This window comes from Manacus vitellinus, unplaced genomic scaffold (genome assembly GCF_001715985.3).
Source record: "Manacus vitellinus isolate BGI_N305 unplaced genomic scaffold, ASM171598v3 scaffold_13_pilon, whole genome shotgun sequence".
NCBI lineage: Eukaryota > Metazoa > Chordata > Aves > Passeriformes > Pipridae > Manacus > Manacus vitellinus.
In genome coordinates this window covers 8,212,050-8,229,721 of record NW_021938999.1, presented here as the reverse complement: position 1 = coordinate 8,229,721, position 17,672 = coordinate 8,212,050, and the positions used below count along the sequence as shown (strand labels likewise).

At 35.7% G+C, this 17,672-nt stretch overlaps 1 protein-coding gene across 2 annotated transcripts in view; it reads left to right on the top strand.

Moving 5' to 3' along the window:
- TBC1D22A (TBC1 domain family member 22A) overlaps positions 1-17,672 on the top strand; it is a 155,391-nt gene that overhangs the window by 67,821 nt on the left and 69,898 nt on the right. For both annotated transcript variants that reach the window (XM_018068010.1, XM_018068011.1), the window contains exon 10: positions 4,723-4,798. In XM_018068010.1, coding sequence (XP_017923499.1) covers positions 4,723-4,798 — 76 coding nt within the window. The remainder of the gene's footprint in view (positions 1-4,722; positions 4,799-17,672) is intronic.

The following is a 17,672-nucleotide window of genomic DNA, read 5'->3' as shown; positions in this document are numbered from 1 at the left end:
CAGTTTCTGTAATTTATAATAAATCCACTTGTATGAAACTAGGTTTGACTGCACAGCCCAGTAGAAGGTTGGATCTTTGGTTCTGAGACTGTGGATACTATTCTAACTTGAGAATCAGTACCTACCTTTTAATAAGCTGTTGCTTTTTTTCATCCTTTTATGTAGGAATAAGTAAGATACTGTTTTGCATTTAAAAAAAATTGAGCTGCAATGCTTTGTAAATCTCTTTCTTAGTACTTAGGTAATTTTACATTTTCAAAAGTCAGGCTTAATAATTACAAAGGTAGAAAGAGCTTTTTTTTTAAAGGAAGTATCTTGGAGTAATTATAGAACATGCAATGGAATATGTGCTAACAGCATAGTCCAGCACACTTGTGTTTGTTCTTGTGCATGCACGCTCTCTTCCTCCTGAACTGTATTTAAGAGTGAATTTACATTATAATCTCGATCTTCAAGAAACATTTTGGCTAAACTGTGCCTAGCATTGATAGTGTTATTATATGTGCTGCCTATCATCAACTAGTGTCATGTTCCCTCCCTCCTCCCCCTACCTTTTCACATAACTTTGAGAGCAGGGTGAACTGAGATTTTAAATAGGATTTCACTTATAGAATTCAGAAATATATGAATGAAGTACTTAAATGAGTTAAAAAAATAAAATTCCTAAGATCACTTTCTGACATAATGAGATAAGAAAGAAGGCTTTATTTCTTTCAGTTGTCATTTGTTCATGTGATACTATACTTGAACATACCTAAATTGGTGTATAAGAATTCTTAAATTTACATCAGTAGAGAAAATAGACATCTATGTCTGTGTGTCCCTATGATGCTTAATGTATGCTTTATATTTAAAAGCTCTGTTCTGATTGATAAAACCTTTTTAAAAATGAACAAACAACACGTGAAGACAACACGTGAAGACTTCGTGTCAAAACTTTCCACTTGGTTCTATAAATGATGCTGATATTTTCATCACTACATTGTTGGTGTACAGTGTGTGTGACCTGAAAAGATGGAGAAGCATTGTGCCTGTACCTCTGCTTGGCTGCATTCATTATGTCAAATTATTGACAATGGTTTTTCTTTTAGTTTGGCTGGTTCTGTTTCTCCTTCATGATGATGTAAAAGATTGTTTTCCTTTCCTCTTCAGCTTTCTTCTTCTTTTAAAATTATCCCATCATCACCTATTTAAAGAAAAAGCTAACACCTGTAACGTCTCCCTCCCTTCCTCTCTCACTCCCTCTCTTCTCCCCTCTTTCCACCCTCTTCCCCCTGCTCTCTTTTTGTGAGTATAGGAGGATAGTCCCAGTTAAATTTGTCATGTGCATTTTTTCAAGTTTCTTCCATTTAGAGTTTCTCTACCCTTAAAAAATGTAAGAAGTTACCTAATACTTTTAATAATGTTTAGTGAAGTCTGTGATTTTAGTATTTTATTATAAATTATAATGACTATGTTTTGAGAAGAAGTCCTGCCAGATCTAGTTGTAGGTACAGGACAGTGGGGTGGTTATACAGAATAAGTACAGACTACTAACACAAAAATTTGAAGCTGAAGCAAGTTTTGATCTCTTGTGGCATTATAAAGTCTTAACCTTCTGTATTGTAAGGTGAAACTAATTATGTGTCAGAGTCTGAACTAGATATTATAACCACTCAGCTGTAGTAGATTAGCATAGTTCCCTGAAAGTGTGTTGGAAGCCATCTGAGCAGAACATCAAGGAATTTAGATATTGCACACCAGTGCATGAATTTTTTATATTTATCATGGATTCTGTTGTGTACTTATACATACTTTGTCATATGTGAATGCTTACTGGAAAGTGTCAAGAACAGTGTTTAGAAATAACAGATATTTTGTGTGAACTCTCTGCTACAGATCTGTTGAGGCAAGACAATTCTGTTCTCAGTTACTTATGACATTTTTAAGACTTTGTCTTTTGCTTAATAACGATGGTCAAAGTTACACAAGGAATAAATGAGGAAATACAACAAAAATATGTAGAATGAGTAATGAAAAGAGGACCCACAACTGTGAGGGGGAATAGGTAGGAGAGTTAAATGCTAGACTTTTTTTTTTTTCTGTGAAAGTTAGCAGAGAACTTATGTGGCAAGGTTTTTGTAGCAGGGGATCTACAGTGGTGTCTTCTGTGAAAGAGGCCCTGTGTGACACAGAACCAGTTCCAGCCACCTCCCAGATGGACCAAAGCTGCTGATGATGGTGGTGCCTCTGTGGTAATGTATTTAAGAAAGGGTAAAAACCACTGTGCAGTGATGAGAGAGGAGTGAGAAAATATGAGCGGAAATAGCCTTTCAGACACCCAGGGCAGTGAAGAAGGAGGGGGGAGGAGATGCTTCAGGCACCAGAGCAGCACCCTGCAGCCCCTGATGAAGACCGTGGTGAGGTAGCTGTGCCCCTGCAGCCCATGGAGGTCCATCGTGGAGCAGAGATCCACCTGCAGCCCCTGTGGAGGACCCCACGCTGAAGTAGGGGGAGGTGCCTTGATGGAACTGCAGCCTGTGGAGAGGAGCCCTCACAGGAGCAGGCTTTCTGGCAGGATGTATGGCTCATTGGGAGCAGCAGAGATGAAGTGTTGTGAACTGACCATGTGTTCTCCATTCCCCTGCAGCTCTTGGCAAGGAGGAGATAGAAGAGTTGGGGGAAAAGTTGAGTCAAATTTCAAAGCTGGTATCGCCAATTAAATTGAATGATAGAGGAATTAAAATCTTAGCCATTGTACTTTGAAGTTGCCCTGAGCAATAGTTCATGAATTTCCTGAGTTTAACATGTTTTTTCTATAACTGCATTACTAACTTTTTTCTCCACCTATAAGAACAAAAGGGGCAAGGATAGTAGATAATAGAATACCTTTTATGTTTACAAAGTCCTTCTCACAATTTCACAAACTTCAGAAAGTCAACTACAAGTGTCATAGCAGGGAATATGTAGAACATAGTTTAATTAGAAGAGAGAACTGGAGGAACGAAGAAAGCCCTTTCCAGTTAGATGAGTCAGCACAAATAGAAGAGTGACTCCCAGCTGTGTTCATTTGCAGCTGAAATAATGAACAGAAAAATAAATAAGCAAAAGATCAAATGTAGTGAAAAGCAAACTTGCCTGTTTTAAAATCAAGATGGCAGTTTTGGGTTGCATTTCCAGGTGTGTGTGGAGTAAATTAGGCTTTGAGAGAGAAAACAGTTTCAGATTCATAGATCACAGTTGGGAGTTGCACTATCTGGGGAGACAGTAATGATTGAAGCACTGGTGTTTTAACTCTGTGTTGACTTTCAGTGTTAAATATGTGAAGATACTTTTACAGAGGATCTGTTACAGAGGAAATAATTGAGTTCCATGTTGCTGTACTTTTAGTGCAATACTACTTCTAGAAACACCAGTTAACTTTCTTTAAATAAATAGAACAGCATATGAAAAAAAAAAGCTAATACAGTTTTTGTTGTTAGAGTAGGTTCTGTGAAGAAAATTATAATGATTAGCTAAAGATACTGTCCTGGATATTATACCTGACTTATACAGGAGTGTATCTGCCTTGGAAAAGGCAGTTTTCCAGTGCATGGGATAGTTTCTTTGTTCCCATAATGGGGTTATAATAGATTTGAATTCTGTGTGAGTCTTTCTGTTCTTTCAGTTTTGGTGCTTTATTGCACTACAGAAGATGCTTATATTCTGTGTGAGAAACAACACCAACAAGATGAAATGGATGCCTATTTTACTTGGTGATTCTTGTGGAAAATTCAAAAATTCAGAGAATTATTCTTGCTTCCTCATCCACGCTGTTTTGGTTTATACTTTAATTTCTGATATTAATTACTGTGAAAGGGCTACTGCATAGCAACTTTCTTTTAAAATATGTATGGGTAATTTTCTTTTCTTAAATCTCTCAAGAACCACAGCAAAAATGTAACAAAATGAGTTGAATGAAGGGATTCTCAGTTAAATATTCAGAAACATTGCTTTATATTTAAATAATGTAATAATTTAAAAAGATTGATCACTTTGGGGTTCAAGCAGAGATACCTGTCTTGTTCTCATTATTTCAAACTCTAGTCTATATTGTAGAACTGCAATCCAAAAATTAAAAATCCACTTAGAGTTAATACATTTAAACAAATAAATGCAAATATAACTCCATTTTAGCTATATAGGTTGTGTGTTAGATTTGGATGCATGACTTTAACTGTAATTAATTCAGAACAGTTTTGACTACATTAAAACAGACTTTTGATTTCTTATGCTTCTTGAAGTTATTATTCCACACTTCTAAAGATCAAATTATTTTCTTGTCTCTGATTATGGTCTAAATTTTCATGTTTCCTACATTATTTGTGTTAGAATTGTAAATTTATGAGAAAAAAATCACCTTAAGAAAACTCTAGCTTGGCACATTTTGGCATATAAGATGAGAGCCTTTCAAACCTACTTGGACTTGTGCAATAAAGCTGTAACTTCAGTAGATTAGCAAGTAGAGAGCAATTGTTGCAGGCATAGCTATAGGATATATACTGTTAGAGATGGGGAATCGCAGGACTATATATTGTGATGATTTACTATTTTACTGTAGAAGCAGACCTAGGAAATGTAGAAGGAAAACAGAAACACTATAGGAAACCGTAGAAAAATGCATGGATTTAGATAAGTAATTGAAAGAAAAGAAATTTTTTGTCTTTTCTACAACTAATGACTTGCATATGTTCTGTTCCTTAGGATAACTACACATTTGCACAACCAGGAATTCAGAAGAAAGTGAAAATGTTGGAAGAACTTGTTAGTCGGATTGATGGTAAGTCTTGATGGCTAAGCTTATTTCTGACTGATGTTTCATTGAAAGTGTTTAGTTAAAATGTTTGCCAGAAGACAAGCCAACTTCACTGCAGTCACCTGCAGTGGTGGGGTAACATTGCCTTCCTCAGGTGAGGTGTCATCATTAGTTTGTCGCACACTGGCCTTTGTGGATCACTGTCGTGTGTCATTTAAAAGAAAGCCTCTAGAGCGTGAGCCACTTTCATTACTTTTTATAAAGGCAATATAATCAAAATTCAATGACAATTTCTTTGCAGCAGAGTAATGACCACATACAAAAGGCAGCCAGTATTCATTTCACATTAAGTCTCAATGATTGTTGTAATTCATGCAAGTCACAGTGGTTGTTTATGGTTGTCCTTTGGCACTATGTTTTGTGCCTCTGTGCATCATTTTACTATCTGGAATGCCTGAATAATTTCTCTGTGGAATCCAATTAATTATGAACTCTAGAAATAACATCTTTAATTTTATAGATAAATTACAGTATGTGCAGGGGTAATTTTAGATTATGCTTTCATGTTGTTGCAGGGCACTTTGAAATATTTTCCACCTTCATCCTTAAAATAATTCCCTTCATGAAATGCTGACTGTCATATTGCTAGAACAGAGTTTAATTAAATGAAATGCAAGAGATAATGCTTGCCCATTCTAAACATACTCTCCTGATAGTTTGTTAAATTAATGAACACAGTATTAACAAAGTGTTGCCAAGCAGAACCAGGCAACACTAGCCTGTCAGTGATGGCTTAGAAAAAATATTCCTTGTGTAGCTTAATATTTGATAATCTTCTTGGAAACATTAATTCCATCTTTTTGTTACACATACTGTGAAGTTTTTTTGGGCCAGTGCTTACCATAGGAGATTTTGCCTGCTCATATGTACATCCTAAATATTTGATAATGGTCTTCGTACTTTTCTAGGTTGTTAAAGTATTTTTAATGATCAAAAACTAAGGGCAGGAGAACAATGTTTTTGTAATATTACACTATACATTCAAATGTATGCAAAAATTCTTGATGTAGATACATTTTATAAAATGCAAATTAATATGAAAAATAAAAGGGGATATTTCTATATATTAGGTAGCCAAATATTTAGTTTAAAAATATCTTTAAATCAGTGCATTTAAGTACTTTAAAAATAAGCTAACTGCTTGTAATGTGACTTTTTATATGTCATTTTAGGTTTGCATCGATTTTGGTGTTTACATTTCACTTATAGAAGCAAATGATTATATATTAAATTATATATTAAATAAAGTGTATAATTATAAGGCCTATAAATAGACTTTCTTAACTTGGTCAATGAATATTTATATAAACAAATTGTTTAACCAAGGTTTTAAAATTAAAAATAGCGTTCTGATAATCCACTTTATTTTTTGATTTAATAAAAATATTTAGTATAATACAATATATTATTGTTTGGTTTTTTAAGGAAGAAGGAAATGCTGAAGTCTTATTTGTACTTCAGTGCTTTGGGGATATAGTTAAATAACTTCTGTAGGTTTAGGAAGCATTATTTTTAAGATTTCACACTTTAAAAAAAATAAGGCAGATAGTTATAGCAAATAGTTCTGTTTTCTTATACTGTCCTTTGGTCATTCTTTGTAACTGAAATTAAAATGAGGTTCCCGATTTTTATCTAATTTAAAATAATTCTGTGGGGTCTTTATAATTTTCCTAGCTTTCAGTAGACATTATGAGTGTTTGCTAGCTAATGTTGATTTTTCCTACTGTCCTTAATACTTGCAAAGTAAAATCTCAGATTACTTTTAATGCCAGATGATTTCCATGGTTGAGTAGTAGAGGATGTTTTGAGCAGTATAATTGGAGAAAGCAAAGCCAAATCCTTACTTTAAAGAATTTATCATCCTCTAGGAGGTGTATTTTGCAGCTTGTCTATATGGCATACCTGTAGCATATGTAGAGGAGATGTTAAGGGAAACTATTTTAAAAAGTAATGGGATTACAATGCTTCAGAATGGTGGAAATTTCATTAGATGTTTTTCCTTTGTAGAAATTAGTAAGTATTTTAAAAAGGTATCATTGCTCTTAGGAAAAGAAGCAAGTAATTAATGTAATTGACATTATGGAAATTTATAATTCTTTAGGTTATATGGGGCCTCCGGAAATCAGTGTTCCAAACTTCTGCCCTTGCCTCTCTTGATCTCTGTCTAAGGGGACAGGGTCAACTTAGATCGAGCTGTGTAGAGTCTTGCCCTGTTGGGTTTTGAGTGATTCTGGGATGCAGATTGTGCAGCTTCTTCGAGTAAGGCTGTTGGAAGTTTAACTACTTCCATTGTGATTTTTTTTTTAAATAAATAAATAATTTTTTTTTTAAAATGGAACTTAGGTTCACTGCCTTTTATTTTATCTCAGTGTACCTCTGAGAAGAATCTGGCTCCACATTCTCTACATGCTCCCACTAGGTAGTTGTAGCTGTTCATAGACTTCTTTTTAAGACTGAAAAAACCCAGTTCTGTCAGCCTCCTTTCATGTGTAAGATGCTTCAGCTCCCTGTGCCCCCATTGCTCATGAATGCCAGTGTTGCAGAACTGGATGTAATGCTACAGACATGGTTTCCTAAGTGGTGAATACAGAGGAAGAATTAGTTCTCCTGACCTGTTGGCTTCTCCCTTGCTTAGAAAGCCAACATACATTTGGTCTTTCTGTGAGGATGCTTTTGTCCCAGGTACAGCCTGTTGTCCACCAGGATCCCCAAATCCTTGGCAGCACTGCTTTCCATCAAGTTGTGCCTGGTCAGTGCTTGTTGAATGAGACTATTTCATCCCAGATAGAGGACATGTCCTGTCCTGAACCTCAGATGGTTCCTATCAGCCATTCCTTCAGCCTACCAAGGTCCCTTCAAATAGTAGCTCTCACTTTCAACATGTCAGCCACTCCTCCCAGTTTGGTAACATCCACAAACAGTCCACTCTATGCTATCATTAGTTTTTAATAAAGATGTTGCACAGAATTGGCCCCAGCGCTGACTCCCAAGGGATGCCATTAGTAAGTAGTTGTCAACTGGACTTTGTCCTGCTGATCACAACCTTTATAATAGAGGGGGTTCAGTTAAAAGTTTTGGATAGTAAAAGATACTTTCAATATCCTTAGGGCTGTTTCTTTTTGTCTACAAGACTGTCCACTCAGTTACTTTCTTTTGCAAGAAAAGCTCACCAAAGTACATGCAAGATTAAAATAAAGTTTTAGTTGTTAATTAGAGAATGACAGATGTGTACTGCTGTCATAAACTTTTGGATGCCTGAGGTAAGAGTTCCTGAACTTGTTGGCTTTTAAAATGGTGGCATCATGACAATTTGGTTAAATTACATGTTGTTGTGCTTTAGTCTTCATTTCTATTTGCTTTTGTCTTTTATACTGGGTCTGCTATACTGTAGTTAAAGGGGAATGTATGGTTTGTATGAATTCAGTGGCTTTTAAAAAAAAAACAAACTCACAATCTATATTATCTGTACATATCCTAAGTGCTAATTAAGGTTACTGTGGAAAAAAATAATGTTCCTGTTGTTACTGTCACATTATTTTCTTGATGCTGGGCAACTGCATGGTGAAGAGGATCTTGATGTAGTAAGTGGCTGTGTGAGTGGATGAAGCTCATACAGATTATTTTCTAGTAGTAATGGATTACCAGTGTATGGAAAGTGATGCTTTTGCTAATGCATTATGTTAGTGATTCAAGCAAACTTCGTTAACCCAGCATTACGGATCACAACTCCCCTCAAAGTAACTGTCCTTGTGTATGCACTGCAGAACATTGCAGAAGACTTCAAATAGCCAAAATACTCTCTTAATTTAATCACAATCTCATTTTGCTTAAACTCCAGAAAACAATTTTGATGAATTGTGTTTAATGGAATTTTTTTGTTTTTTAATTATCATTGTTATAGATGAAATGGAATTTCAAGATAAAACATTTTTCAGTCTCAATTATCTCCTTGTCATCATAATTCAGATTTTTGTAGGAGTTATACAAAAAAACTGAGAGGGAGGGTCAATAGGTAGCTCAATAATGTAAGAAATCTGTTATAACTAATTCTGTTTCCTGTAATGCCAGTAGAGCTTTTCTGCTGTAAATCATGAACCATTTGTCATGGTTTATAAAAGGTCATGCTCACATGGCATGCTGTCTTCTACTTTTGCTTCATTTAGATTTTAAAGCAAAGAGACATGGTATAGGGATGCCAAAATTGATTCAGGATTTGTGTTTCCAGAATTCCAGGTGCTCAGCATTTGGCTGGTTTCATGCTTGAGAGAGTCTCAATTTCTTCAGTTTACTATAAGACATCTGGTAATTACATTAGAGCTTGAGGTAGAAGTCTGAGCAGTCATAGATAAAAGTAGTCTTGGGTTTCCACAAACATTGGTAAAAGATGTTAAAATCATGTAGCATTCTCTAAAATTAGCTAGAAGGCAGTTCTATGAAAAAGACCATCCTACTGTAATGTTAAACATTTTTTATTTATGTTGGCTTCTTACTAGTGTTGCAAAAAACTATAAAGGCAGTATTGGTGACTCAACTTAGTATAAGTATTCTGCATCTTGTGTGAGGATAAGTTTGAAAAGATTTTTTTTCTGCATCTTTTATAGAACAGCTTGGCCTAGGGTTTGCATTTTTGTTCTGCACAACCTGATCTTATTTTTTCTCGTAGTTAAAGAAATTCTGTGCTATTACTGTTCCAGATTCTTTCACCAGAAATCACCAATCGTTTTGTGGAATTGACCCACACTCTTAGTAACAAGTCAGGGAAAAATAAAAATGCAGAAAATTATTAAAAATAAAAAGAAAAAAGAGCTTACTGTTGCTGTATATAGCTTTCCTCTTTTCTTGAAAATGGAAGTGATGGAAAAATACCCAAGAACATAAAAAGAGTGCTGCATTTCGACTTTCCCATAAGGAAGTTTATCTAGAATTCAACTACATTTTTCCAAGTTTCAGTAATATTTCAGAATTTTTACTGTTTCCACTGGGAATGCATCTTCTGGTCATCTGTTTTGGATGACAGCTATTCTTACATATGATATTTTAATTGGGACAATATCTAGTTTGTTTCCATTTTAATGTTATTAAAAAAGTTACACTTTTTTTTAAGAGGGAGGTATTTTTAGTGCCAGATTGAAGTTGTTATATTTGGATTATTTCAAATAATGACTTTTAAAAAATACTACATAGTATTGTTTGGGGTAATATTTTACTTATACCTAAATGCAGTTAAAACGCTCTTTCACCTTTTTTAAAAAATGATCCACTAGTCATACTTTACTTCTTATTTTTATCTTGGATTACAAATGTCTTGGTTGGCCAGTTGTCTTAAGTTCTGTAGATAATGCCACAAATAAGGGCTTTTAATAAAGTATTTTCATACTGTGGTCTTAAATTTATATTTTGCATAGTTTTGCTATTTGCATAAGGATTTTAAATATGACTCTCTGGTAAATAGTTACGTGTTGTGTGTAAATATGTGCAGATCAAGTTCCTAATGAAATGCAGTCAGTTAAAAATTTTTCATTTTTATTTAGCCATTCTGTGTACTTCTCATGCTTTGAAATATTTGCTATAGATACATCTAAAAGGTTAGTTTATAAAATTCTTAATATTTATGTATAATATTATGGTTTCTTATTTAATTGGAGAGGTTTATAAAACATCCTTCATTAGAATATTAGTAGCGGTGGAATTATCCTTTATAACTTCTGAGTTTTAAGAATTGTGTGTTCTTTCTGGGGTACTAAAGTTTCAAATGTCCAGAGTTCACTTGGGTTTCTTACAGTTTCTTCTCTGAGCATTGTGTGGATGTTTGGCATTCAGCAGGTTCTTGTCCCAAGAGATAAAGCTGCCTATTCCCTTAGAACTGTCCAATGCTTCGAACACAGATGTTTCCCAGTTCTACTCAGAACTTAATTTCATATGACGAGTTAAGCCAAAGAGTGCTTAGAGATACCTACTGAGTAGTTTTAATACTTTCATAGTTTCTGAAGGACATTCAGTTTCTCTGGTGATTGAACTTTTTAAACTGCAGAGAAAACTGTTTTGCTTTTTTAAAAAAGAAAATCTGGGTCTCAAAAAGGCAAAATATCAACCAATACTAATACATATTCCTATTAAATGGTTTACTGTTCTTTAATAAGAACTGTCAGAACAAGTGATCTGTTCAGTATACGTGATAGATATAGATTAATTAATTTGTTTTTTAATTGGAATCTTGAGTGACCATACAATGAACTGATAATAAAACTGTGGTAATAGGTGACGTTTGATGTATCTTTGTTAAGTATTCAATCATGCTAATGATTTTTTGGTTGATGGTTAAAGAATGCATAATTGTATGTGCAAAATTATGTTCATGTTTAATTATATTGTAAAACATTTTTTGTGACACCAATAACTTTGAATTAGGATAGTGTTGAAGTATCTGGAAAAAAGAGCTCTAATTGTAAGAGTTGCAAAACTGGTATTCTCAACCATGTGAAAGCATTTTGAATTGGAAATGGACATAGAATTTATTTAGACCTTACTGCTGCTATTGAAAATGAGTGATTAATAAGGACCTTTTCTGTTGGTCCATCTTTATATGTCAGCTTGGTGCTGAAGTGATTAAAAATCTTGTAAGCATTCCATAATTGTTTTAATTAATTTGCACCATAAAGCTCTTTTTCATTTTAATAAAGCTATTTTATTTAGCTCACTAGTAGTTATTTTATATCTGATTTTATGGTTGTAATTACTGTATTATACTTTCATGCACTTGTAAGTGCTGTTCACTGGGCATTATAATTAATTAATATATCTTTTAAATCATATTTTTATGTTTTACCATGGAGATTATATTTGTATGCTATTACAGAGTTCAGAGATCTTAGCAAGGGTTGAGACTGACTGTAAAATCGTTTGTAAATTCCTGACTGCTGTAAGCACTTTTTAAATAGCCAAAACTTGCTGTTTTCATGGCAAATTAAAAAAAGGAAAAAAAGGATGAAAAAAGATGTTTAATATGATTCAAAATTTAAAAAGTGTTAGACATAAACCCTCTTATGAATTGCTACTTTCATTTGAGGCAACTAGGCCTTCCCTCCTTCCTTCCTCTAGTATTTTCTTCTTTTGCTTTGGTATCAGCATCTTGCGCTTTTCAGTATTGGAGTATCGACCATATCTTTTGTGTATGATGAAAATACTTCTCAGCGATTTCATTCATTCTCAGTACATTTAGTGAGCTAAATTCAAATGGATCATTATGTTTAAATTGTAGGCCATGAGGAGGATATAATTTGGTAGTATTTCTGGGTTTCTGCCAGTCATATTTTCACTTTTTAGGACTTTTCAATGTATATTTTTTAAAATGCTTTTATTGTCATTTTTTACAGTGGACAGTTTTATCCCATTACAAAAAGCAAACTAACTCTGGAAAAAGATATAATCAGCATGTAAATATTTTACGTGAATCTCTACTATTACTTGAAGCAGAATTGTCTATCATAATGAGATCTTGTCTTGAGGTGCATGTTTATGATATTTAGAATGTCATCTTCAGTCGTCAAAAATGCTTTTTGTTATTAATTTATATTAATAAAAATTAATATACGTAACCACTACTAAGTCATTGCTAAGCTCTAATCTTGACAAGAATTAGTTTTGTTCAGAATTTCATTAATTCACATTGGGGGTTGTAAGTCTTAATCTGCATCTGGCAACCACTGGTGTTGAGATTTTACTCCATACCCTTACCTTTGTCTTCCATAAGCATCCTGGCTTTGAACAATGCAGAAATTATTCAGAAGGAGAGAGAATTCAATTAAAAATTAGCTTTCAGCGGGTAGAGTACTCAAATGTCATTGACTGGTGACAAGGTTCTTTCTTTTGGACTGCAAGTTCATTATGTGGGAACCTCAGTCAGATTGCACCAAGTCAGGTGGGACTGTTGATCTTCTGGAGGGTAGGAAGACACTGCAGAGGGATCTGGACAAGCTGGATCAATGGACCAAGGCCAGTTGTGTGAGATTCAACAAGGCAAGGGGCAGGGTCCTGCACCTGGGTCACAAAATTCCCATGAAACGCTCTAGGTTTAGGACAGAGTGGCTGGAAAGCTACCTGGGGGAAAAGGACCTGAGAGTGCTGATTGACAACCGGCCGAACATGAGTCAGCAGTGTGCCCAGGTGGCCAAGAAGGCCAATGGCATCGTGGCCTGTATCAGAAACTGTTACCAGCAGGACCAGGGCAGTGATTGCCTCCCTGTACTCGGCACTAATGAAGCTGCACCTCAATTCCTGTGCTCAGTTTTGGGTCCCTCATGACAAGAAAGACATTTTGGTGCTGGAGCATGTCCAGAGAAGGATAATGTTGCTGGTAAAGGGTCTGGAACACAAATTTTATGAGGAGTGGCTGAGGGAGCTGGGGGTGTTTAGTCTGGAGAAAAGGAGGCTCGGGTGAGATCTTATCACTCTGGAAAACTGTCTGAAAGGAGGTGGTAGCCAGGTGGGGGTCAGTCAGTTCTCGCAAATAACAAGTGACAGGATAAGAGAAAATTGTGCTGGGAGAGGTTTAGATTGGATATTAGGAACAATTTCTTCACCAGAAGGATTATCAAGGCGTGGAACAGCCTGCTCAGGGAAGTGTTCGAACCGCCATCCCTGGAGTTATTTAAAAGATGTATAGAAGTGGCCCTTAGGGACATGGTTTAGTGGTGGGCTTTGCTATGTTAAGTTAATGGTTTAGTATCAAGATCTAACAGGTCTTTCCCAGCCTAAATGATTATATGATTCCATGAAAAACAGGAGTGCTAATGTGTTTCTTTTGCATGTTTTCTAAGGATCAATGCACAAAAATAATTGTGCATGTAAATAGCAGTGCCAATAAGCTTCTGTGGCAAAGGATGGCTCATTATTTTACTGTTAAGTTTGGTATGGTGTCAGAGCACTTACTCTTCTAGCTACTGTGTGCTTTTTAAGAAGAATTGTGTTGCTCTTCATGAGAAATACTCACTTTTCTTCCTTTTGTTGAACTAAAAGGCCTCTTTGCCAGAGATTCTTAGGTTAACTGTATTTTGGATAACTTTTAAGAAATAGTACTTTTTATATTTACAAGTACACAATATTGATAAAATGACATTAAAAATGAACTGCTCAGGGTATGAAATATGAGTAAAAAAATGAACCTTAAGTAATATTCAAAATTTCAAAACTAGGTCAAAGTCAAACATCAGAAGAGATTGCTAGGGTCAATAGGAATCTTTCAGTAAAGGTGAACATCAAAAGGCTAATGTTCTGAAGTGATAAATTATACAGATAGATGTGGTGGCACCATGCCGTACCACTGCAATTTGGCAGTTTGTGCATAATTTTATATTATTTTGCACTTCCTCTTTGCTTATGTGTAAGCTTGCCTGGGGACTGGTTCTAACACCATCTCCCAGTCAGGACAGCAGTCAAGTCATGCTTTAGTACAGGTTATTTCTGTCCTTAACCATTTAGTTTGTGATTCTGTAGTCACATATAGTTTTAATTTTGAAATCAGCCTGAGAAGCTGACTTTGAACACGAAGAATAAATATTTTATGTGTATAGGCCCTTCTGGCTTGAGGAGCATCTGTTTAAGGTGGCTCAATAAGTGTATTTAATAAAAATATGAATAGTTATTAAAAAGGGATTTTATCTACAAGTTACCTATTTTTGCCAGTATGCTACTTTGGAATGCATCTGTATAATGTATTTTATCCTTAATCAGAAGACTTCCTTCACCCAAACTTTATGTATAGATTTATTGAAAGTATCGGGGAACTTATTAAATATAATTCTTATTTATTTAGAATAAATAAGACAAGACATTGGAATGGGCTGCCCAGGGAAGTAGTGGATTCTCCGTCCCTGGAGATTTTTAAAAAGAGACTGGATGTGGCACTCAGTGCCATGGTCTAGTCCGCAGCGGTAGTGGATCAAGGGTTGGACTTGATGATCTCGAAGGTCCCTTCCAACCCAGCTGATTCTATGATTCTCTGATTCTATGAATTTTGATTAAAGAATTAATTTTTTAATTGTAAAATAATTTTTCTATCAGAAACTTAAGTGGAAGTAGTTTATATAAAATACTTGAAGTCTTAAAGATGACAGTAATGATATATTTTCTTGTTCATTGCTCATACATACTTATTTTCATTGAAATGGAAAATTTAGATTTAGATTATGTTGCTCCAAATTACCTTTATCAGCAAATTAGCCTCTACTCACAATTACTTACAAAGTAGGAAGAATTAGCTTCTTTACTCAGTGCATCTTCTATTCCAGTCTTGCATCAATTGACTGTAATGCACAGAATTTAGTAATCCATTTTTCAGATTGCTTAGACTAGAAAGCAACCTTCAAGAAATTCATTATTCCCATTAACAACTGTAGCTGAAATATCACAACTGGCACAATTTATTGTTCTTCATTACTTACTTTCAGTGGCTGCAAGCAACCAAATGAAATTTATTTCTGCTGTGTGAAGAACAAAAATATTTTTGAGTTAGTAACTTCACTTAGAAATAAAACTGACTTTTTTGCATCCTGCTTGATGTAGTGGATTATCTAATTATAGTAGTCTGCAATATAGGTATCTAAATGTGACATTAAAAAAATGGATTTAACATAGTATCTCACTTCAATGTATTTAACTTGCAGCTAAATTTGCCTGGAGCAAAGGCAGACACACTGTAGTAATTTAGTATTTGTCCTGAATAAGTGACCTAATAATGGTGCACTGGGCTGAGAACTGGCAGAGGATAGTCCTCAAAAGGTTGCAGTGAATTAGGCTACATCTGTCTGGCAATCATTTACCAGTGGTGTCCTTCAAGGTTCAATTCTAAGGCCACATCTCTTCAGTATTTCTATCAGTGATCCAGATACAGGAGTTGAACGCATCATTAGCAAGTTTGCTGATGATACTATACTGGGAGGTGCTGTTGTGTCTCTTGAGGGATAAGATGCCTTGCAGAGGGATCCTGTTAAATGGGAGCACTGGGCAGTCATCAATGATTTATTCAAAATTTGAAAATTTACCAAGAACATATGACAAGTTCTGCATGCGTGATAAAGTCACGCTGACCGTAAGTATAGACTGGGAGAGGAGTGGCTGGAGACCAGCCCTGCAAAAAGGGATCTGGAGTTCTGGTTGGCAGCAGCTCAGTAGGAACCAGCAGTGTGCCCTGGCAACCATGAGGGCAAACCCCATCCTGGGGTGCATCAAACACAGCATCCCCAGCTGGTCAAAAGGATTAATTATCCCACAGTGTTCAGTGATGGTGCAGTGTCACCTTGAGCACTGTGTGCAGTTCTGGGCCCCACAATTTAAGACAGATGTGAAAATTCTTGAATGTATTCAGAGGAGGGCAAGAAATCTGGTGATAGGGCTGGAAGGCATGTCCTGTGAGGAGCAGCTGAGGACTTTGGTCTTGTCTAGTTTGGAGAAGAGGAGGCTGAAAGGTGACCTTACTTTCCTCTATAGCTTCCTGAGCAAGGGAAATGGAGAGGGAGGTGCTGAGCTCTTCTCCTTGGGATCCAGTGAGAGAAGGCGTGGGAATCATTCAAAACTGCACCAGGGGAGATTCAGACTCAACATTAGGAAGTATTTATTTAACGAGAGGGTGCTCAAATGCTAGAACAGGCTTCCTAGAGATGTGATCTATGCCTCAAGCCTGTCAGTGTTTAAGAGGCCTTTCAACAGTGCCCTTAACAAAATGTTTTAACTTTTGGGTAGCCCTGAAGTGGTCAGGCACTTGGACTGGGTGATCATTGTAGATCCCTTCCAACTGAACTCTTGTAACTGTTTAGGAGTTAGAGGCATGAAAACCTTTGTGTGGAAAATGAAAATACAGAGGCTTTTGAAACTTCTACTGTCTTCAAAATGTGGTCTTCTACACATAAACTGCCTTGCTTAATTTTTAAACTTATATCTCTAAGGTTGCAGAACATATATGGTTATCACATTTGTCTTCTCTTTCTAATAACTTTTCAAGCTTGAGTACTTCCTTCATCATCATTTTCCAGAAGGAGAAACTTCTCCATTGTGCAGAATTGCAAGACTTTTGTAAAGCTCATTTGTTGCTTATTTGAAAAACAAACCAACCAACCAACCAACCAAAAACCAACCAAAAAAAGTGTGACCCAGATTGCTGCTGAGGAAGGGCTACAGAGCAAGCCCCACAGTTCACTGTCACATTTGGAGTGCTGGCTTGATCCTTGTTGCACTTGCACAGTGAGAGCTGAGAACGATCCTTGATATTGGCTTTTGTCTCTCTGCCAGCTAGGGCAGCTAATGACTTTTGCAGAAATCCTGGGAAAGAAAGATGTAAAGGTGATGGGAGGCTATTAGGTTTGTAGAGAAAGGAAGAAGATTAGTCACAAGACCTTGACTCTGGAAGGCTGAGGCTGTTATGGGTAGTGGAAAATCCATCACAAAATTCTCATTTAATTTTAGAAATATTGACAATATGTAGGCACAATATACAGTGATAAAGCTGTAGTACTTTTCCTGTACACATAATGACAGAGAAGGAGAGGGACTTGATGAGATCACTTAGAAGAGCACAAGATCATTACTCCTCCACCATCATTCCCTACCATTTCACATCCCAAAGCAGAAGTTCAGTCTCTTGTACAGCAGAAGCATCTAATTAGCCGGTTAGTGTTATACATGGAAATGAAATGAATAATTTAAAGATTCACATATTTTTATATATAGCTATGAAAAAAAAGGTTCCCAGGACAGGTAACTGATGTTTCTAAGGTGTGCATATAGTTTTATATATTTGTCTATATTTATGTTATGGAAGGGACTGCCTTCAGCAACATAGGTACCA